A 21,200-nucleotide genomic window follows, 5' to 3' on the forward strand; every position below is an offset into this window, starting at 1 on the left:
GGGCAACTCTGGAACCTTTATGAATTTCAACTCCAGGAATACCTAAATTAGCCATTGCTGGCTCAGGAATTGAAGTCCACAGATTGTAAAGAGGTCATATAACCCCCCACCCCCCACCCACTGCATATACCCTCCCCTAAAAGTATGAATGGCTTTGATTTTGGAATTGCATGTTTACACAATTGTAAACTCTTCAAGGTCAGCTAATGAATGTGTTCATAGCTTCCCCTGTTGGAGATGATAGTAAAAAGAACAAAAAATGGCAATTTGCATAGAATCTGTGCTTTGATCAGCTTAAGTGCCCTAACAATATGGAATACTGTAGTTATATGCAAACTTCTTCTGTTTTGGGATCACAGTGATTATGCAACCACTATTACAGGTAGTTCTCAACTTACAACTGGTCATTTAGTGACCATTCAAAGTTACAACAGAACTGAAAAAAGGATTCATGACCAGTCCTCACAGGTAGCAGCCTCTCCATGGTCATGGGATCAAAACTCAAGATGCTAGGCAACCAGCATGAATGTATGACAGTTCTGGCATGCCAGTAATTGCTATTTGCGACCTTCCCAGCTGGATTTTAAAGTGTGGGAAATCAGATTCACTTAAGCACCATGTGAGTCACTTAACAACCAGAATAATTCACGTAATAACAGTGGCAAAAAAGGTCATAAATCGGACACAACTCACTTCACTGCCTCACTTAGCAATGGATTTTCTGGTCCAAATTGCAGTCGTAAGTGGAAAGCTATCTGAATTGTGTCAATGACATGTTTTATTAATAATTTTGTTTTAATTTTAGTAGCTGTTTTTTCTTTTTTGCAGCATCAGAACTCCTACTTAATTCTATATTTGTCATAAAAAACAAACGTCATCCAGAGTATAAAGAAGAGAGTAATAAACAGTTTCTATCATCCACTGTAGGGAGTACACTTCCTCATAAATTTGCTGATATTTGCAGAACAAATTCTTCCTTCTTGGGAAGCGTTATAGCGATTAAGTAAAATAGAAGAACTTTTAAATTTACCATCAGTTAATTTGGTGTTTAAAGGCTGCAATTGAAAAATAAATTAGGAAGCCAGAGGACAAACTAAAGAAATGTGAAATACATTGCTTTTCCTGAAACCTCTGTCGCAACACTTCTCACATTTCTTTCTTGTTTTATTGAGATGTGGTAACCATGTTATTGTAAATTGCTGGAGGAGGAGGATTTTGTTCAGTTGTGACTGCTTCATCTCCCATGACTTGGTAAGGCACAAAATGATTGGTTGGCTGTAACAGAAAAGAATAGTTAATACAAAAAAATACTCAGGGACGCATCTGTTACTCTGGGTAGGAGGACTAGTTTGTCCAGTTGTGTGTGTTTAACTGTGATGCTGGCTGTCTCAACAACAGGTTGAAATCCTAGATAGCTCACAGTCCTGATAGAGAATTATTTAAAACTATACATTAACATTGCTTAACTATTGCAGTGTAAGCCGCCCTGAGTCTCTGGAGAAGGGCGGCATATTTATTTATTTATTTATTTTAATTTGATTTATATGCCGCCCTTCTCCGGAGACTCAGGGCGGCTTACAATGCGTTAAGCAATAGCCTTCATCCTTTTGTATATTTATACAAAGTCAGCTTATTGCCCCCACAACTGGGTCCTCAATTTACCTACCTTAGAAAGGATGGAAGGCTGAGTCAACCTTGAGCCTTGGCGAGATTCGAACCTGCAGTAATTGCAGGCAGCTGTTCTTAATAACAGGGTGCTTTAGACCACTGTACCACCAAGGCTCTTAATAAATTAAATTATTAAGATAATTTATTTATTTTATTTATTTATTTTTAATTTATTAATATAAATTAAAGCAAAAACAAAAACATGCAAATGATTTAGGGACTAGGTATTTCAGTAACTTTTCCTGATCAAAACTGCCAGCTTTATCTACACGTTTAGCTCAGGATCTCCCGTCTACTTATCAACAAGTGGAAGACAAACCCCACCCCCACCCCTGCCCCACTGAGTGTTCTCTGTATGGAATAGATGCCCTTCTGAAATAAAGATGGTACCAACTGGGATGGTCCTCTGGAAAGTGGTGAGTGGTAAGAGAAGTCAACTGGCTTCTTCTGAGGACCTTTGAGGACTGGTTTTATTTTGTGTGTTAGGTTTTTATTGCAGTTTTATATTGCTTATATTTTATGTTTCTGTATTCATATGGTTACTGGGTTGTTGTAAACCTTCTAGGGTCCAGCTTAATTGAGGAGCATATAAATAAATAAATAAATAAATAATCTCATGATTTATTCACAAAAGCTATCAGATTATTAACTTACTTTAACAGTTTAAAGGCCCAAAGAAGATGCATTTCCCTCCGGGGAGGTTATTATTTTGGTTTCTATAATGGATTCAATTGGCAGTTCCTGTGAACTGATACAGGTATCAGAAAATTTTTTGAAGCTCAGGGTTGAAATAAGGGGACCTTGATTAAAATAAGGGGATCCTGAGCTTAGTTGTTTTTTTGCAGATGTTTTAGTACCCAACTAATAAAACTGATGTTACCTAGTTTGAGTAATGAAACATCTGCAAGAAAACAAGCAAGTTAGAGAGCACCATGGACCCAAAGACAAGTATCTCTGTATGCTGATTTAGCTGCTTGCAATACAGTAGTGGCCAAAATTGTGGAAACCTTTTGGGAAAAGTGTATTTTCTAAAACTAGCTAATAACACCACTTTTTGGGGGGGAGTAGTACCATAAAATTATATATCAATGGAAAGATAATTTAATCAAGAATGTAATGCAATAACTTTTATGAAGGATTTACTATTAGAATAGCAGTTACAGTATAAAGAAGAAAAGTAAAATGTAGAAATAATGAGATATACAAAAATTATCACATCAGTTAATACTTAGTTGGGTAACCCTTAGCATGAATTAATGCCTTACAACGTATTTCCAAGAAGTGAACCAAATCTTTTAGTTCTGAAGCTGTTATAATGTGAAACCAAGATTGAATTATTGCTTCCACTAACTGGGTTTTATTGCTGGGTGGCTTCTGACTTAACAAGTTTCTTTAGTTGGCTCCGTAGATTTTCAATTGAATTAAGGTCTGGGCTATTCCCAGGGCATTCCAGCAATGGAATAGGATTATCTTGAAACTCAAAAAAAAGTGGTGTTATTAGCCATCAAATCTCAAAAATACACTTTTCCCAAAAGGTTTCCACAATTTTGGCCACTACTGTATTTTTAGAGTTCTTCTGTTTTGTCAGGTCTGATCATATTTACCCCCTTCAGTCTTTCTTCTGTCCCATTTTCTCCCCCTCAAATTAATCTAAAGCATTTCTGAAAGGTTGAGAGTATGTTTGTTATTGGTACAAAAGGAAGCCAATTGTCTAACAAGGGACAGACATGGCTTTCTGACCCACCACAAAATTTGCCAATGCAAACTGTAGGTCCGTGGTTGGTAATTCAATTGTTTCCAACTGATTTTTTCAAAGGCCTTTGTAGTGCTGACAGAACCCCTTTATTACCAGATCTATATATGGAGATCTTAGGTAACACATGGTGGTCATGTATTCAGTTGTTTGTCTGAGATTTAAAAATAATGTTATTTTTTAAAAAATGGTAGCATTGAGAGAAAATGTGATCAAGTGACAGATACTTTAAATTAATGTAGTCACACTACTAAAGTAACAATAGTTAGAACTGAGCCCTCTAAAAGGGAGACATCACTTCTGCATCACTGAATTATAAATCAGTGATATATAAATATCATATAATAATATAATATAATATAATATAATATAATATAATATAATATAATATAATATAATATAATAAATATAATATAATAATATAATATAATATAATATAATATAATATAATATAATATAATATAATATAATATAATATAATATAATATAATATAATAAATATAATATAATATAATATAATATAATATAATATAATATAATATAATATAATATAATAATATAATATAATAAATAGCATATAAATCAAATAAATAAATAAATAAATAAACAGACCACACAAACTGTGTTATATTCATGACATTCACTCTAGCAAAACAGAAGCTGGGAAAAATTCACATCATCTAATTATTCATATGCAGAAGCAAATAAATCACAGGATGTTGGATCACAATTCAAACGTCTCCTAGTTATAAAGCTTATTGGGTAACATGAGTTACCAATTTTTCTCACAAATTGTTCAGGGTAATAGCAAAGAAACAAGCAAAAGGTCAGGTTAGGTGGAGTGCAAATATAAAGAAGAAAAGTGGACAATCTTCTTTACATTCTTTAACAATGAGAACTGCTAAAGCTATTATTGAAGTATCAAATAGTTACCTGGTCACCACTACAGCAAGTTGCCTGGCACCCAAAATGAGCCAGGGAAACAGCAATGCAAAACTCCAGCAGGCTGAACAAGAGAAACAGACTGGAGAAGCCATAACTGACTTGCTGTACAGTATCCTGTAGACATGTGGAAAGATAGTTGTAATTTGCTGAGAACTTAATGTAGTGGTATGTATTTTATTTTACTTTGTGCTTCATTATTAAAAGGGATCCCCAGCTGCTTCCAGTGATCCCTCCCACTGCATGTCAGTGAAATATGCTTTCTTTTGCTTACCTCCAATTCCTCTGCTTCCTTATTTAAAGGGACATATTCCCCACAACAAGGTGTTCAGGTTAGGATGACCCAAACACATTAGAACATTTTGGGTGTATGTTCTCCTAAATTACCCCAAGAGGCACAAGGGACAGAACCCACAGCAGTGAAAGCAAACTAATTCATTCTGCACCTACACATTTTCCTTATTTGGAAAATATACCATCTCCGTTCCTGTCCCCCTGGACCACTTATAATCATTCAGTTAAAATCTGATTTGTACCTGTTGCTTTGGAAGAGCCTTGTTTCAATGTGTGGTATCTCCTGAATCTAATCAACTGAGTCAAAGTATTATGTGTGTAACTTATCCTTGAATAAACATCAAAAATAATGAAGGCAGCAAATCCCTAGTCCCTATTGCCAGTCCCTTTCCTGCCCATTGTTGGACCTGTTCTGATTTACTCTTGAATGTTATTGCCCTGGCTTCTAAAAACCCCACCTGTTACAGACTAGTTTTCTCCCCTGACTTTGCTGCCATCCATTTTCAGCATATCATCAGTCAATAAGAAAAACATCCATCACTCAGGGTATTACAACAGAAATGGGGAATCTGCTGTACCTTCCTTCCACCCTCAGTTTGGGCATCTCTCAAATTAAATGTAAGGCAAAATAAAGATACATATGAAAAGACAATGGGTACTAATAGCCCAAGCACTACTAATCTTCTGAAAAGAGGAAAGCAGCTCATGCCACAATTAGATGTATCCTGCAAAGTAGAAGATCTGAAACAGACTAGCTGAAGCCATCATTTCTGCCAGAGAAGGGCAGAGAGATTAAACCATACTACAAATAGATTTATTTTACTTAATTAACAAATGTAGATACTGTCCACCTCACTGTCAAAGTAAATAGGTGTATTGTGTTTGCTCTTCATTTCCCAATAGGAAATTTAGAGGGCCTGTTTTCCTGCTGCCTGGAGAGAAGTAATGGAGGAGAGGGTCTAGGGAGATTCTCAGTCATCCAGGCCATGGTTGTCCCAAAGGTACTTTTTCAAGAGACAACTGGACTTGTTTGTTTTCCTGTGGAGAAGTTTTGCTCCAAGAAGCTTCTTCAGCTCTGACTGGATGGTGGGGAATGGAAGGATTTATACTCCTTGCAGACAGCTGGTCATTTGCATCCTTTTAGAGGGTTGTTGAGGCCACCATCCAGTCAGAGCTGAAGAAGCTTCTTGGATGAGAAGCTAAACGTCTTCATAGAAAAACACAGTCCAGTTGCCACCTGGAAAAGCACCCTTGGGATGATGGAGGAGAGGGGGGGATGGATAGGAGACCTCAAAAAAAAAGTGCTAAGGGAGAAGAAGAAAGAAGTGGTTAAGACAGAGGATGGCTAGTCCAAAGAGGAAAAGCGACAGGCCTCCCCACTGTCCTAACATATCCACTCTTGGTCACCTGACTTTCTCTCCAAGATAACGGGGGAAGGGAAATAGATTTTATACACCTTGAGGCTATGGTTGGATGGGCTCAGAATAAGAGAGAGGAAAAGACTAGTTTTATACCAGTACAGCTAATAATGACTTATTCACATCAGGTGTAAATCTTACTCATGGGCTGAGGATAAAGTAAAGGCAATCTCATGGGAAAATTGGCATCAACAGAATATGATTAAGGGCAGCCAACGTGATTTAGATTCAGCCAGTCTAAGATATATTGTTTCCCCTCCTCAATAAGGGTGCAGCTAGATCTATTTTCTTTACCCAACTTCTTTCCAATCATCTGTCAGACTGGAAAGGAAAAAAGTCCTGGATGTGATACTACTATGATTTAACCCTAATAAGAAAGCAAAGGACAGCACTTTACAAAAAATACTAAAAATTCAAGCCATTGATCCCAGGTATCAGTGTGGTTCTAAACTATCCACACTTCAGAAATTACCTAAATTACAGTTTTCTAAAACTGGGTGGCAAATGTAAAGAAGGGATGAGGATGTGGGGGTGGCAGGAAATGAATAGATTTCAACATGTACAGCTAGGCAACTAGAGAGATGGAAATGGAGAAATACTATGCTATATAGAACTCTTACACACTCCTTTGTTTTGCATGACCACCCTAGACCTACTGTAAAACAACCAATTTTTATACTGTACAGAGACATAATCAATAGGTATGTCTAAAACACATTTACCACTTTTAAAAAATCTATCTCCCTCCCCACCAAAAAAACAAAAACTGGAGAAGAAAGAAGTCCTACACACTTTTTGCCTCGATGATCAGAATATTGCTTGCCCTTATTTAACATGTATAGGTATAGGTATAGGTAAAGGTAAAGGTTCCCCTCACACATATGTGCTAGTCATTCCTGACTCTAGGGGGCGGTGTTCATCTCCGTTTCAAAGCCGAAGAGCCAGCGCTGTCCGAAGACATCTCCGTGATCATGTGGCTGGCATGACTAAACACCAAAGGCACACAGAACGCTGTTACTTTTCCACCAAAGGTGGTCCCTATTTTTCTACTTGCATTTTTTACATGCTTTTGAACTTCTAGGTTGGCAGAAGCTGGGACAAGAAACGGGAGCTCACCCCATTATGCGGCACTAGGAATTCGAACCGCTCAACTGCCGACCTTTCGATCAACAAGCTCAGCATCTTACCCACGAAGCCACTGCATCCCTTCATGTATATGTATATCAGTGATGGGTTCCAACTGGCGTTACCACCAGTTTTCTTCGTGCACACGCTTTGCGCAAGCGCGTTAGGTATCTGCCCAGCGGAGGTGCGGCAATCCACTCTGCCGCGCCTGTCAACTGGGCTAAAAAAGAAGAAATAAAGGTAAAAATAACGTGGGGGCGGGTGGGAGGGCCCAGCTCCCAAGCAAAGAGAACCAGTTTGGTGATGTCACATCGTCACCGCTACTAGCTTGGCCGAACCAGGCCGAACCAGGCGCAACCCACCACTGATGTATATGTATATGTATATGTATATGTATATGTATATGTATATGTATATGTATATGTATATGTATATGTATATGTATATGTATATGTATATGTATATGTATACGTATACACACACATATGTACGTATACACACACATACACACATACATGTCATTGGGACTGAGACTTATTCAAGGAAAGATTTCAAACAAAAGTCAAAGGGTTTGGGATATCCCAACTGCATACATAATCTCCTTCTGGATTCTGCACGTGAAGCTAAAATTTAAGAAGAGGTTGGTTTACTTACAATTACAACTGTAGCATTATTTACAGGAATAGTGATGATGATTATCTTGCACGTATAGAGGATGATACCAGTTAATGCCATTATAGCACTTGCGATGTTCATTCCTACACTGGATTTCACCTGAAACAGCAATACACCAGAAAGAGAGAAAATACAGTTATGGTGTTAGCATAGGTCTTATTAAATACAAAGCATAAAAATATTAGACCCAGCTATGGGAAAAACAGCGACAGAATTCAATCTATGTGTATGTTTAATGACCCATAACCAGTCAGTGGTGAAACCAAACAACATCCATTAAAATCATAGATGTCAAACAGCAGCACCAACAGAGTTTTCCACAGTGAAAGGCAAACACCACAATTCATTTGAAGATTTTTCACTGTCAAATTTCTTGTTTCTGGATGTCAGTCTCCACTCAAGGCCAAATGGTTAACAGTGACAGGAAAACTGGTAAGGATTATTCATCCTTAATGTTTCGGTTAAAGAAACCCTGCACTGTTTATTTTAGGGCACAATGCACTCTAAGTGTTAAATGTTAATGTTAAACGCTCTTTAATATTATACAACATTAAAGTGAGGCTACTAGAGAGATGGGAACGGAGAAACCCTTGGAGCCAGTAGTGAGAATTCTGAACATTTAAAAATTGCTCTGTCTTTAGTTCTCCTCTGTCAGGAATGTAGTATTTTTCTATCAAGATGGTAATTTTTCTTTTTTTGAATCCACACTGTATTCCTTTACAAGACAAAAACATTTCTATGTTGCCATGAACCAGGATGGATAAAAATCAATTTAAAAAAAAAAAAAACTGATTTTTTTAATTTAAATCAGATTGTTTTTATTTTTATCAAATTTATTTTAATAAAATGCTTTTGGAGTAAAATCTATCTAAAAATGATTTTCTATTTAAGATACATTACTAATTTAGTTTATTCAGCATGAAATGGAGCTTAGTTATGTAGCATGAGGCTGTATATTCTGCAATATTCGGACTGTTGGTGAGTCAACAGCAGGTGAGAGGAGGAGCTGCTGTGGGACAGAGATGACAAAAATTATGATTTAAATTGACTCTTTACTAGAGGGGAGACAACTTGATTTAAATCAAATCCACCCTGCCATGAACACATTTTAAATCAGGGGAGGGAGAGAAAGTAAGCTCTTTGTAGGAGTAAGTAAGTAAGTAAGCTTTTATTGCGGTCAAAGACCAAATTAAACTACACATAGAAGGGGAGTATATTTTACAAATATAGACATATCATGTGACAGTACACCATCTACTGCCTTAGATACACTCTGTACTAACAATACTAATGATCCTCTGCAGTAGGGGTTACCCGTCTCTTCCCCTGTTTTTTTTCAGCCACGACTGCAGCAAAAGTTTTTGCCACCTTTGGAGTTATATTGGGGTCTGTGTCCTGGAGTAGGAAATAAAGGCTGAACAGATCAGGTGAACCAGGGAATCTCTGGGAAATAGGAGAAATGAATCTTGATCTTATGTCTCAGTAGTGGGGACATGCGAATGTAATGTGGAACAGAGATTCCGGTGATCGGCCATCACATGTACAATAGATGGATTTTACTCCCCCCGAGAGCCTACTGTCGAGGACACTCGAGGGGATCACGTTAAATCATGCCTTCATAAATGCGAGTCTATGTTTGATAGAGTGTAACATGGAGAGATAAGGTGGAGGGTGAGGCAAGGAAACAATACCAAGGGAAAATGGTAAGCATGTTCCTGATCTGTTTGCCAGATTTAATTGTCTATCAATGTCGTCCAGCCGTTGAAAAATCAATGATTTGGCAGCATCAGGGCCTAAAATAAAAGCTTCAATGGGGGAAATCCCGATCTTCAAAAGTTTTGTATGGATATTATGGGCCCAGGGACTATGAAAAGGGTCTCGCCATAGGCATTGGCCTAGGTTATAGCCTGGGAGTCTAGTCCACAGGGACAACCAATAGCCAATTGCACGTTTCCACAAGATTGTAGCCAGTGAAGATATGCCCAGTTCCAAACGAATTGTGGCATTACTTACGCAGGGAGGGACTCCCATCAAACGGCGTAGGAACTGGCTGTGGGCAGACTCAAGAGAGGAAATGCTGGATTGGACCCAGAGGGGGGCGCCATAGGTGATAGCAGTTATCACCTTTGCCCTGTAGACTTTTATTGCTGAGGGGATGTGATTTATTTTATTTTATTTTATATTGGATTTCTATACCGCCCTTCTCCCTGAGGACTCAGGGCGGTGTACAGCCAGATTAAAAAACATGCAGAACAAATATTAAAAACAATTAAAAGATATATAAATTTGGCCCAATTAAAACTCATTACCAATTAAAAACGTTTAAAACATTTAAAAAACAGTTAAAAATTTCATCTTAAGCCAGCCCGGCTTGTTTAAATAAATGGGTTTTAAGGGCGCGACAGAAGGCACTGAGGTCTTGGATTCTCCGTATCTCTGGGGGGAGCTGATTCCAGAGGGTAGGTGCCCCCACAGAGAAGGCTCTCCCCCTGGGGGTCACCAGCCTACATTGTCTGGCTGATGGCACCCCGAGGAGGCCCTCTCTGTGGGAGCGCACGGGTCGATGGGAGGTCGTTGGTAGCAGCAGGCGGTCTCGAAGATAGCTAGGCCCTATGCCATGGAGCGCTTTAAAGGTGATAACCAACACCTTGAAGCGCACCCGGAAGACAACTGGGAGCCAGTGCAGCTCAGTGATGAGCTCCCTCAGTATGAAAAAAGTGCACGAGGGCATGGGTGGAAATCTTAGCCTTATTACAGAGAGACTTAACCTGAGCAGGCCACTTGGTATTGGATTGAAAGAGGATACCTAGATATTGAAATCTGTGGACCTGTTCCACTGGGATGCCATCAAGGTTCCAATGATAAATTTTCCTGCTTCTTGCAAAAACCATGATTTTAGACTTAGTGGTTTATATGCAGTTGGTTAGCAGAGCAATAAGCAGAAAGGGTTTTTAAGGCTCTACATAGGCCCACCCAGGAAAATGAAAGTATTGCGGCATCGTCAGTGTAGAGCAGGAGCGGACATCTATAATCAGCTAATCTAGGGGCATGGATGTAGACCATGTGATCCGAAAATGCCTTTCTCCATTCACTGATATATAAATTAAAGAGAATGGATGCCAGTATACACCCCTGCCTAACACCCTTGTTAACTGGGATAGCATTAGAAAGATCCCCCTGCGGGGTAAGGCGTACTTTTGCTTCTGTTCTGTCATGCAATTGGGAGATAAGCCAGAATAATCTTTTGTCAATACCCCAGGCGGAAAGTTTGGCCCACAACTTAGCTCTAGGGATGCTGTCGAAGGCAGCCTTTAGATCTATAAAGGCAACGCAGAGACGACCCTTCCTGGGGGTAGAATATTTTATGGCAAGATGATGAAGGATCAAAGCATGGTCAATTGTAGAGTGGTCTGGACGGAACCCCGCCTGCTCATAACTGAGCAGGTCGGCCTCTTCAGCCCAGCACTCCAGTTTGGACAGGAGATAGCAGGCATAGAGTTTCCCCAAAATTGAAAGAAGACTGATGTTATGGAAGTTGCCAGGATCGGAGTTGGCGCCTTTCTTATGTATTGGGATGATTATGGCATCCTTCCAGAGCCTGGGGATAAGGCCCGTTTGGTTGATCGCATTGAATACCTCGGTAAGAACCAGGGTCCACCAGTCCTTATGGGCTAGGATGGCTTCGGCTGGGATGAGATCTGGGCCAGGGGCTTTTCGAAGTTTGAGTTGTCCGATTAGCTTGGCAATCATGGATGGTTCGACAGGAGGCCATCTGGGAAGGTGGTTAGGAAGAGAGCCTGAGGTTGAAGAAACTGGAACGTCAGTGTCGTAAAAGACTCGGCGTAGAAAGAGTACCCGTGTAGTGGCAGAGATGGAATGAGTGAGCCTACTAGTTGGCCTCCTGTTTAACAGACTCCAGAAATCTCGAGGGTTGCTGGATTTCGCAACCTCTAGTAATGCGTTCCACCTTAGCCGGTGCCAGTCTTGCTTAGCTCTTGAAAGGGCTAGCTTGTATGCTTTCTTGGCCTCAAAATAAGTGGGGGGCGTTGATGAACCTGTTCGTTTGTGGGCAGAATATATAAATCTCATATGGTTCCTGGCTTGTTTGCACCGTGAGTTAAACCAAGGGGCTCCCTTCCTCCGGAAAACTCTACCAGGGATAAGGGTGGGGGGCTGAAAAGAGGCTATAAGACCGTTTCCACTCAGTGAAGGTGGTCAGTAGCACACCAGGTGTGGCCTTGGTGCCGATTAAGGCTGACAAGGTATTGGCTGCTTCTTGATAAAAGCGTACGTGGAAAAGGGCCAGAGACTTTGACCATTTTGGCAACATCGGGGAGCCTCTGGGATTAGAGTCTATTGAGACAACGTGAGCGGGATGGCCTTGACGTCTATATAGCCGTGCAACCGTAATGAGAGGAAGGTGGTCACTGAAAATCCTGTCGTCTACTTTGAAGGAAGAAATGTATGGCAAAAAGGCTCTCGAAACCAAAGTATAGTCTATTGTGCTGTTGCCATTTTTGGCCAAGTGGGTAAATTCCCCGGGGACATCTGGGGCACATCTGCCATTAAGGGGGAAGAGGTCTAGTTTGATGGTAAGGAGAGCTAAACAGGTCCCCGCTTTGTCAACTTTCTGATCCTTGGAAACTCTCCCTTTCAGGGTATCCAGGGGATGGTCATCCCTGGCCGGGCCTGTCCACCAGCGAGAGGCAACTAGGGTTTCCCAAGTCCCCGCAATGCGGCGTTTAGATCCCCCGCCAGAAGAACCAGACAATGAGGGAATCTAAGTATGATGGTAATGAGAAAGTCTTCCAGACTGGCCCACAGCTCATCCAAGTCCCGGTCAGAGCCCCCGGGAGGAAGGTAGACATAAAACACCAGGAGCGAGAGCTTCCCAATGGATATCAAATTTGCCTGGGCATAAGGGGGAAGAGAGTCCACAAGAGCCACATTTGCATGCAAATCCAGGGAGATACTGTTGCAAGGCTGCCCTTCGAACGACCACCAAGCAGTGAGGGACGGGCTGGCAGGGATATGATTTCAAAACGCCATTAACATAACGTTTTAAATTGGGGTATTTTAAATTTCTGGGATTTTAATTGGAGCCTAATTATTTAATGATTTTAAATTTTAAATTGTTGTTGTGTTTTTTGTGTTTTTAAATAGGCTGTACACCGCCCTGAGTCCTTCGGGAGAAGGGCGGTATAGAAATAAAATTATTATTATTATTATTATTATTGTTAAAAACCACATAGCAAAATGTCATTGACCTCCCATGTTTCCTGAAATATGAGAATTTGAAAGTTTTTGAGGTAGTTCAAAAAGTCTCGGTCGGCTTTTTTGGACGCCCACCCTGTGATGTTCTAACTCATGATGGACCAAGGAAGAGTTGGAGAGTGGATCTTTGACTGTCATTTAGAAGGAACAGGGGGCTGGTGGAGGGACCAGGGGACAGTTAGACCAAAAAAATCTGTTATCTTGCCTTGGTTTCCTTGCTTAGTTTTAGGGTCATTATTAGTTCTTGAAGAATTCTGATGGGAAGCCAGATTTGGACTGAGGTTATCGTCCTGGTCTCGGTAGTGGCTTGAATGTTGTACAGGTAGAACTGTCAGGGGAGACAACTGTATGGTGTTATTGTCATCAAAAGAAATGCAGCCGTTATGTGATTTGGTGATGATAGATGGGGAAAGAGGGGGAGCCCGAGGGGTCTGAAAGATCAAACCAGCCAGTTATGGGGACTGAGAGTGTGGCATTTTGGGAGGCGAGATTCTCAGAGGAGGAGGGGAACAAGTGGTCAGAGATAAGGGGCCGAGTCCTGATAGGCCTTCAGAATCAGAGGTAGAGAGGGATTGATCTGGGAGCGCAACATTTCTAGTCCAGAGGTCGTCCTCCTGTTGTTGCTGGGTCGCCAGCGGATTTGTGGAACTGGTAGTTGAATCCCTCAAAAGGCTACCAGCTTCCGTGTGAAGGTCCTTGCACTCTGTCCCCATCTGACGACAAGTGTCCACGTTGATCGGCTTCCTCCCAAGGGAGGCTAGATGGGTATTTATAAAGCATCTCTGAGGGAAGACTCCAAAGTGGGTCAGATGGTTGCGAAGACCACATAAAAGTGAGGGGGTCTTGGATGAGCTGAATTTGAGAATCAGGCGTTTGGGATGTGCTAGGAAGCTATTCCACAGAAAGCAGCTCATTGTTCAGGATGTGAGAATTGGATAAGAGCCTCAATGTGTCTAATATGGTTTTACAGTTGGTCCAGTCTTGCTTGTTAAAGTGAGAATGGGCCAGGTTCAGACATAGGTTGGCTGAGAGCAATTGGAGATTCACTAACAGCGTCAGTCGTGGAGGGAGATGGCTATCCATTCGGGACGGGCCCAGTGCATGTCTGTTGGTTCTACATGAATGTGATGCTGAGGCCGACTTACTAAGGGATTCCACTTTGCCGTCCAGCACTCCAACAGAGGATGTCAAAAGGGTAATAGAGTCGGCCAGACGGAGACAGAACTGTTGCAAAAGCCGGATATCCGAGAGCTGAACTGAGTCGATAGGGGACGGCAAAGCAGTGAAACAGGGCAAAACAGAACTAGCATCTGATGGTGTCAGACAGTCCAGCAAAGAAGGTGTGTTGCAGAGTGAGGCAGCCAGGGATTCCGATTCTTCCAAAGGAGAGGTGGGCAGAGACTCCAGAGATATTAAAGTTTAGAAGAATTCGTCCAAGGAAGTAATTGATATGTTCGGATTTTGGTTCAATTTCATGGTGTTGGTCTTTTTGATCTTAGGCAAGGGGCCCATTGTGTTTTCAAGGGAGGTCTCCACACAGGGGTCCCTCGGGAACAAGGAACGACAACGTTTGTGTGGACTCATATCAGGGCAGCCAGTTGATCTCTTGATGGAGGATATTGGGTAATAATAAGGCCCAAAGCAGGTTAACGTTCTGATAGTAGATTAAAACAATCCCTGGCTTATAGGGGAAAGATTAGAAACAAATCATATGGGTAAAGCTTCAACAGAGGTCAGCCCATATACATCAAAGCAGTCAGAGCAGTTAAAGCAGCTCATAGGCAACATTTGCCGAGTTGTTCGTAAGCAGTATGAGTAATGAAGGCAGGGCGCTGGGCCAGGCAATTAGGCCTAACAAACAGAGATATCAGAAGAATTGCAAAACCGGGCTCATTGCCAGAGTAAAATGGGAGTTGCCGGGAGAGAGTTGAAAAATTAACTGGTATGCAATTTTGCATTAAAACTCCCCTGCAAGAATCGGGGGGTAAAAGCTGAAAGCACAGTTAAAAAGAAACCGCAATAAAAGACGTAATAAAAACTTAAAAGCCGAGCGAGAGAAGCATATATCCTACCAGTCCTCCATCTTGGAAAGCCCTAACTGGAATAGAGACAAGGAACAGTCACAATAAAGAGGAAGGGACTTTTTTTCGCTCTTTGTAGGAGGGCTACCAACAGCTCTCTCTTTGATTCCAGGGAGGATTCCCACACTTGTTCCATACTTTTACTCCTAACATGTTGAGCTGATTCCTAATGTTGTTTTCATGTTGGAACACTTTTGAAACAGGAACCTCTATCAAGATGGAGAAAGAGGAGGAAAAGGAGGAGAAGAAGGAGGCGGCATGTTGGGGCTCTGGTTCAAGACTAGAGAACTCAAGAAGACACCTTTTTGCTCAGCAACATTACTAGTAGCAATTAAGGAAGCTCTAGTAGAACAAGCACCCACATCATGGTCATTGACTCTCTCAAGCTTCTCTCATTTTTGTCATGGAACTGATAGGACCTGGAGTGTTGCAGGTTGCACATCAGGAAGGGAACTTGGCAAGAAGCCTAACGCAAAATGGGGACCAGAGGAGGCTCAAATTCTGGATGATTAAACATTCCCTACTGTTGACATAGAACTTTCAATGGAAGCAGGACTTGGAAGTAAAAGTTGATCGAAGAAGGAAATGGGTGGGTCTTTTGAGTTTGCTTTTCTTTCCTAAATGTTGATTTACTAACTGAGCAGTATCTGAAGAGAATTGACAAAATAAAAGGTCCTGAGTGCTTATAAAAAGATAGCATAAAGGAAATTCAAATGCTACATAGGTTTCTCACCAAATCAGGACTTGGATGGGTCATAGCTGCTACACATAGTGATCCAGTAGAAATGAACTATGGTAAAAGAAAGAGAAAAGGATTTATTTTGGTCCACTGGAAATATCAACAGAAAAAAATTGAGAAAAATCTGGCACTCATGAGAAGCCATATAGGCTCCAATGCAAACAGGACTTTTATAGGTACTATATCTGTTGGCCATTACTACCAAGGTGTATGACTCAACAAAAATGTACACATACTTACAAATAACCCTCCCCAAAAGGGATAACCTCCAATTCCATTCAAGGTAAAATAGTGAAGAGAAAATAGCCGATGCGAGACAGCCCCAAAGCCAATGTGGAGCAACCCAATCATGATTTGGATGGCCTATGGAAGGAAAACACACAAAATAAGACCAGTTCTCTGAATCTGGGAAAGACAAACATGCTAATTTGTTAGCACCCCAGGAAAGACATGATTTCTATCCATCTTTGAAAGGTCCTTCAAAGAGATTGGGGCTTCTAAGCTTGCAGTGCAGGTGTTGACCCAATGCCTGGTTTCCTATGGTGAAAAATCCAAATGGGGAGAAGGGAGAGATTGAGACACCATTGTCATTATGTACCGGACATTTCCTCCAGATTATGATCTAGTTTGACCCTCAATGGGTCTGCTTTTGTCAGGAAGGAGGTCTGTAAGAATATCATGATGGGCTTTTAAGAGAAAAATGACACCTCTCACTACAGGCTCCTCTGCAGGAGGAAGTTAATCACAATCATAAGCAGAAAGTGACTTCAACCAGCTTGGCCTGGAGCCAATCCATGACCAGGTTCTTCTGGAAAAATGCCCAACAATTGCACTTCTCAGAGGGAAGGGATAAAATCATAAAATGCTCCCGGTTTGCTAGCGATGGCAGCGGGTGGTTCAGAAACCGGTAGCAAAAATCCCTGCGTACCCCCCCCCCCATGCCCAGCTGAGTCACACGATTATCAGAGGCTCTTTTTTTACTTTTAAAAGCATTTTTTCTGCAACCTCTTCAGCTGAAAAAATGCTTTTAAAAGTAAAAAAAAAAAAAAAGCCTCTGATGATCACGCAGCTCAGCTGGGATCGTCAGAGGCTTTTAAAAGTATTTTTTTTACAACTTCTTCGGCCGAAGAAGTTGTAAAAAAAATGCTTTTAAAAGTTAAAAAACGAGTTAGCCACGCCCACCCAGTCACATTACTCTACCACCACCAAGCCATGCCCACAGAACCGGTAGCAACTAATTTTATGTTTCACCACTGGATAAAAAGAGATCTGGCTGAAACCTTGGCTGAGCTCCACTTTCTCAGTTAAAGAGCAAAGCAAAAGAATGCATGTCCGAATTAGAATTTTTTGTAGAAACACAAATGAAACTACCAGGAAGAACAAAGGTTTCTGGAGTATATTCCAGAACCAGACAACAACCAAGCCAAATTCCAGGACTTCAACATGGGGCTCTCAAGTCTTTACATAGCCAATAAAATCTTAATGGACTTCAAAGCAATGCATGCTTACCCCAAGGACTTTGGGCTCAGCCTTGAGGAATCTGTCCAAAGGACCGTTTTGTGGGACTTGTTGAGGAGCACTGGTGGGAATTGGAAGTTGCTGAGCTCCATAGAGAAGATATGGAGTTGCTCCAGATGCCTGAACAGCAATCCTGGGCAATCCAGGGGTTGTTTGGATCATGTTTGCTCCATTAGAGGGGATGAAAAGTGTGGTTCTACTGGCCATTCTTGCTGGAAGTGTTGCCACAACTAAATTACCTGCAAACAAACAGGTGAGGAAAAGTTAATACCTTAACATCAAGGAGGTAGATTCTGGTCCTTCTCCTTAATCTCACTTTATAAGATAATATTTGCCTGTACTAAAACTGAAGAAGATTGCCAGAAGGGTTCAGGGAACAGGTAGTAAAACATACAACTTTCTCAGGGACAGAAATCCTTCCTTTCCCCACCATTCAGCCAGAACTGAAGAAGTTTCTTGCTTGATAAGCAAAACGTTTTCAAGCAAAAAACAAAACAAAACAAAAAAACCCTCCAGTTGCCTTTTGAAAAGCACCTTTGGGACAACCATGACCTGGAGGATTGAAAATCTCCATAGATATCAGGGAGAAAAGGTTAATCAGAACATGGAGAACATGCTTATATTAGATTTTTCAACTCAACAAGTGTCTTTCACATCTTAGTACCACCTCAGATCCACCCAGCTAAATAGCATTTTTCATTTGGGCAAAGTTTTATTGTACTTGCCCTCCTTTCCTGTTATTGGCAGATGGATCTAAAGGCATCAGGCACGGATGATCATACTGATTGACACCGTCCGGCAAGTTCATACCGATCTGGACAGAACAAGTTACTGTGAAGGACACAAGAGTAGGGATCTGTATCCCACCTTTACTTCATTGATGTGGGGAGGTTTCTTATTAGAACACAACTGGACCACCAGCCTGAGTTTTCTAACAAAACTCCGGACAACCCCAGAAAGCAGTGAAGCGATTCAGTAAAGTCCTAACTGCCATCGACCTCTAATAGCCCTCCGGATTTTTAAAACTCTGATTTGGCCAATAATCCCATGGTTAGAATTTGTACAGACTTTAAGAGGAAGCTACTACCTTCTTGAGCTGTATTAATTGGAAGTCAACGTTAAAATCGACTCATCCACCCACCTTTGAACGGTGAACTTGGACTGTTGAATTTTTGTAAGTTTACACGGCGCCTTTTCTGGGCACTTCTATCACGGCAAGATTTACGGCAAACTCTTCCCTGTCCGCTAATTCTCCCCTGAAATCCTCCCGTCTAGAAGACCTGCGGTAGCTGAGAAAACCGCGGGTCACGGGTGGATGGCTGCAGGGGAGAACCGGCAGGCACGGTTAATAAGACGGTTTTTAATTAGACATCTAATTAAAAAGTAATCAGAAACTACTCACGACAACCGCTCAAGACGAAGTACACGGAAGCCTCAGGAAAAACGAAAGTAACATAACAGGGAAAAGTGGTGGGCGGAGTTCCGCTGTCTACTAAAAGGAGGGATTTACTCAGAGCTTAATCGAGGACTCGAGGAAAAAAAACTTCTTTCTTGCCCCTTTAACTGTTGGAAGAAATAACAGTTTGGAGCCAGGAACCTTCTGTTTCTTCAGAGATGAGAGGAAAACTGTCCAAATTTATAAAGTCCTGTTATTCCCAGGCTAAAACGAATCACTGAAATCAAACACATCCCTCGGCGTCTCTTTCGCTTCCCTCTTTCTCCTAAAGTACGCAAGTCCCGCGCTTGGAGGGGCTCATTTTCAACCCCTCGGAGTTTTCCACAATCTTTGCAGGAATCGCCAGAAATAAAAAGAAGGGGATGCGTACTGCGATCACAGCCTCTCCATTCCTCCCCTTCCCTTCCCCCGAGCTCTGTAAGTAGCCCTCGTCCAGCGGAGGATTCTTCTCTCCCCCCCCCCCCCCGGCGTTTTCTGTAGCTTTCGGGTTGCTCTTTTTAGCGCTCGAACAGGCAAAGCCTAAACTTCGTGGAGGCTGGAGGGACTGAATCCCAGCCTCCGATTGCGCTCCTTGCGAAACTCTCCCTGGAAACCTCAGAGGCCGCTGAAACATCTGGACCGCATCGTTTAGCCAATAAGCAGATGCCAAAGCCAAATCCTCTCCGTGTATTGGCAAAGTTAGGATGGGTAAATTATGTTTCCTTTTGCACTTAAACTGAAAGCAAAAAAGCAAAAATTTGCTTTTTGGTTGACTCCTCCTTACGATACATTTCCTATCTATTGGAGAGACCCCCCCCCCACTTCTTTCGGTGTGCATGTTAACACGTGAGCGCCCTCTGGAGTCTTGATCCTCCTATTGCTGTTCTACGAACGTCTATAGGGGTGTGGAGAGCAGGTCGCTTCAATACTTTAATAAGTGTTTTAGAGGGGGAGACGGCTTGTGACCTCCCTCCTCCTCCATGAGCTACGCTATTCCTAGAAGGCATCTTTTTAAGATGTTATCTCTTCTAGATCTCTTCTAGATGCCAAGACAATTTCCCTATATTGGCTTTTTCAGTCTTTAAATGAATTCCTAGCAGTTCATTTCAAGGGGAAATTAGACAGGTGTTTTAATCAATGGGATGATAATCAGCTGTGAATGTGGCAGGTCCAGTTAGCTGACAGAGACAGACTATAATTCTGAATTTAAAAAAGGCAGGAGGAAACCCAAAATGTTTTGGACTAAATACAAATATGAATTAAAGAATTCACCAGGGAACATAAATCTATCAAGAAATTAATATTTTATAGTAAAAGTTATCCATGTTAACCATAAGAGAGCTGGAAATTAAATTGAATTATGTAAATACAAATATTTTCAATTTGTGAATGGTTATCTAATAAGGTGCAAAGAGAAAGAAAAATTTGAAATACAAGAGGGAGATAATGTATTGATGGACAAAGTGGCTATATAAAAATTATCAATATTTAATTTATAGAAAGGACATATTATTGCATTGGAGGAAACAACTGAGTATCAGAAATACTAATACAGAGTAAAGAAATCAAAGAGAAAGGTAAAGGCAAAAGTGCAGAAAGAAAAATATAAAGAGAAGACAAAAGCTTCTTAATTTCTTTGCAGCAAATATAAACATAATTACAAAATTATCTCTTACTCTGATTACAAAAAAGCTCACTTTTTTCTACTATCTATTTTTCTTCTAATTATCAAAAACTGTAGTCACAAGTTCATTTTAGGAGCCCTGGTGGCACAGTGGTTAAAGTTCAGTACACAGACAAACTCTACCCAGTCTGGAGTTTGATTCTGGTGGGGCTCAAGGTTGACTCAGCCTTCCATCCTTCTAGGGATCAGTAGAAGGAGGACCCAGATTATTGGGGGCAATATGCAAATAATGCTTCAATATTGTAAACCACCCAAAGAATACTGTAAAACACTAAAGGATAGTATATAAGCCTAAATACTATTGTTAATGCTAATTTACAAATTAATGAAAAAATAATAATCATGCAGGCAAGCTGAAAACTTGTGAGATCACATGAGACCACTGAAATCTCACGGGACTTGGCAAACTCAAAAGGTATCAGCCTTTTTAACAATAACAACACATTTTTTAAAAATCAATTTCATTTTCATTTTCGAAGCCGCAATTGATATTTTACTGTGGATAAATGCCCAGATGTGATTTGTCCCTGCATTAGAAGCTATCAGTGGAAGGTAACATTAACATAGGTGGTAAGAGGGTCACGGTTTTCACTG

The 21,200-nt window shown here is 41.0% G+C and overlaps 1 protein-coding gene across 1 annotated transcript; it reads right to left on the reverse strand.

Annotated features, from left to right (window-relative positions):
• Nucleotides 1-137: 137 nt before the first annotated feature.
• Nucleotides 138-18,941, reverse strand: LOC139308197 (membrane-spanning 4-domains subfamily A member 15-like). Its single transcript, XM_070931672.1, has 7 exons — nucleotides 18,890-18,941; nucleotides 17,479-17,726; nucleotides 16,210-16,332; nucleotides 15,964-16,020; nucleotides 7,855-7,974; nucleotides 4,355-4,480; nucleotides 138-1,275 (listed from the first exon to the last, which is right to left on the reverse strand). Exons 2-7 carry the CDS (start codon nucleotides 17,692-17,694, stop codon nucleotides 1,165-1,167), a joined length of 753 nt encoding a protein of 250 aa, XP_070787773.1. The 5' UTR covers nucleotides 17,695-17,726; nucleotides 18,890-18,941; the 3' UTR covers nucleotides 138-1,164.
• Nucleotides 18,942-21,200: the final 2,259 nt, after the last annotated feature.

The sequence above is a fragment of the Pituophis catenifer genome, unplaced genomic scaffold, assembly GCF_029215685.1.
Source record: "Pituophis catenifer annectens isolate HBS135680 unplaced genomic scaffold, rPitCat1.0.hap2 SCAF_1, whole genome shotgun sequence".
NCBI classification, from domain to species: domain Eukaryota; kingdom Metazoa; phylum Chordata; class Lepidosauria; order Squamata; family Colubridae; genus Pituophis; species Pituophis catenifer.

Excerpts from the sequence above, each read along its gene's own strand:
- LOC139308197 (XM_070931672.1), bottom strand. The coding sequence starts at position 17,694 with ATGGCCAGTAGAACCACACTTTTCATCCCCTCTAATGGAGCAAACATG. Across the intron at positions 4,481-7,854 it reads ATAATGCTACAGTTGTAATT|GATACTGTACAGCAAGTCAG; the intron begins GTAAGTAAACCA and ends ACATGTCTACAG. Across the intron at positions 1,276-4,354 it reads CTTGCTGTAGTGGTGACCAG|CCAACCAATCATTTTGTGCC; the intron begins GTAACTATTTGA and ends TTTCTGTTACAG.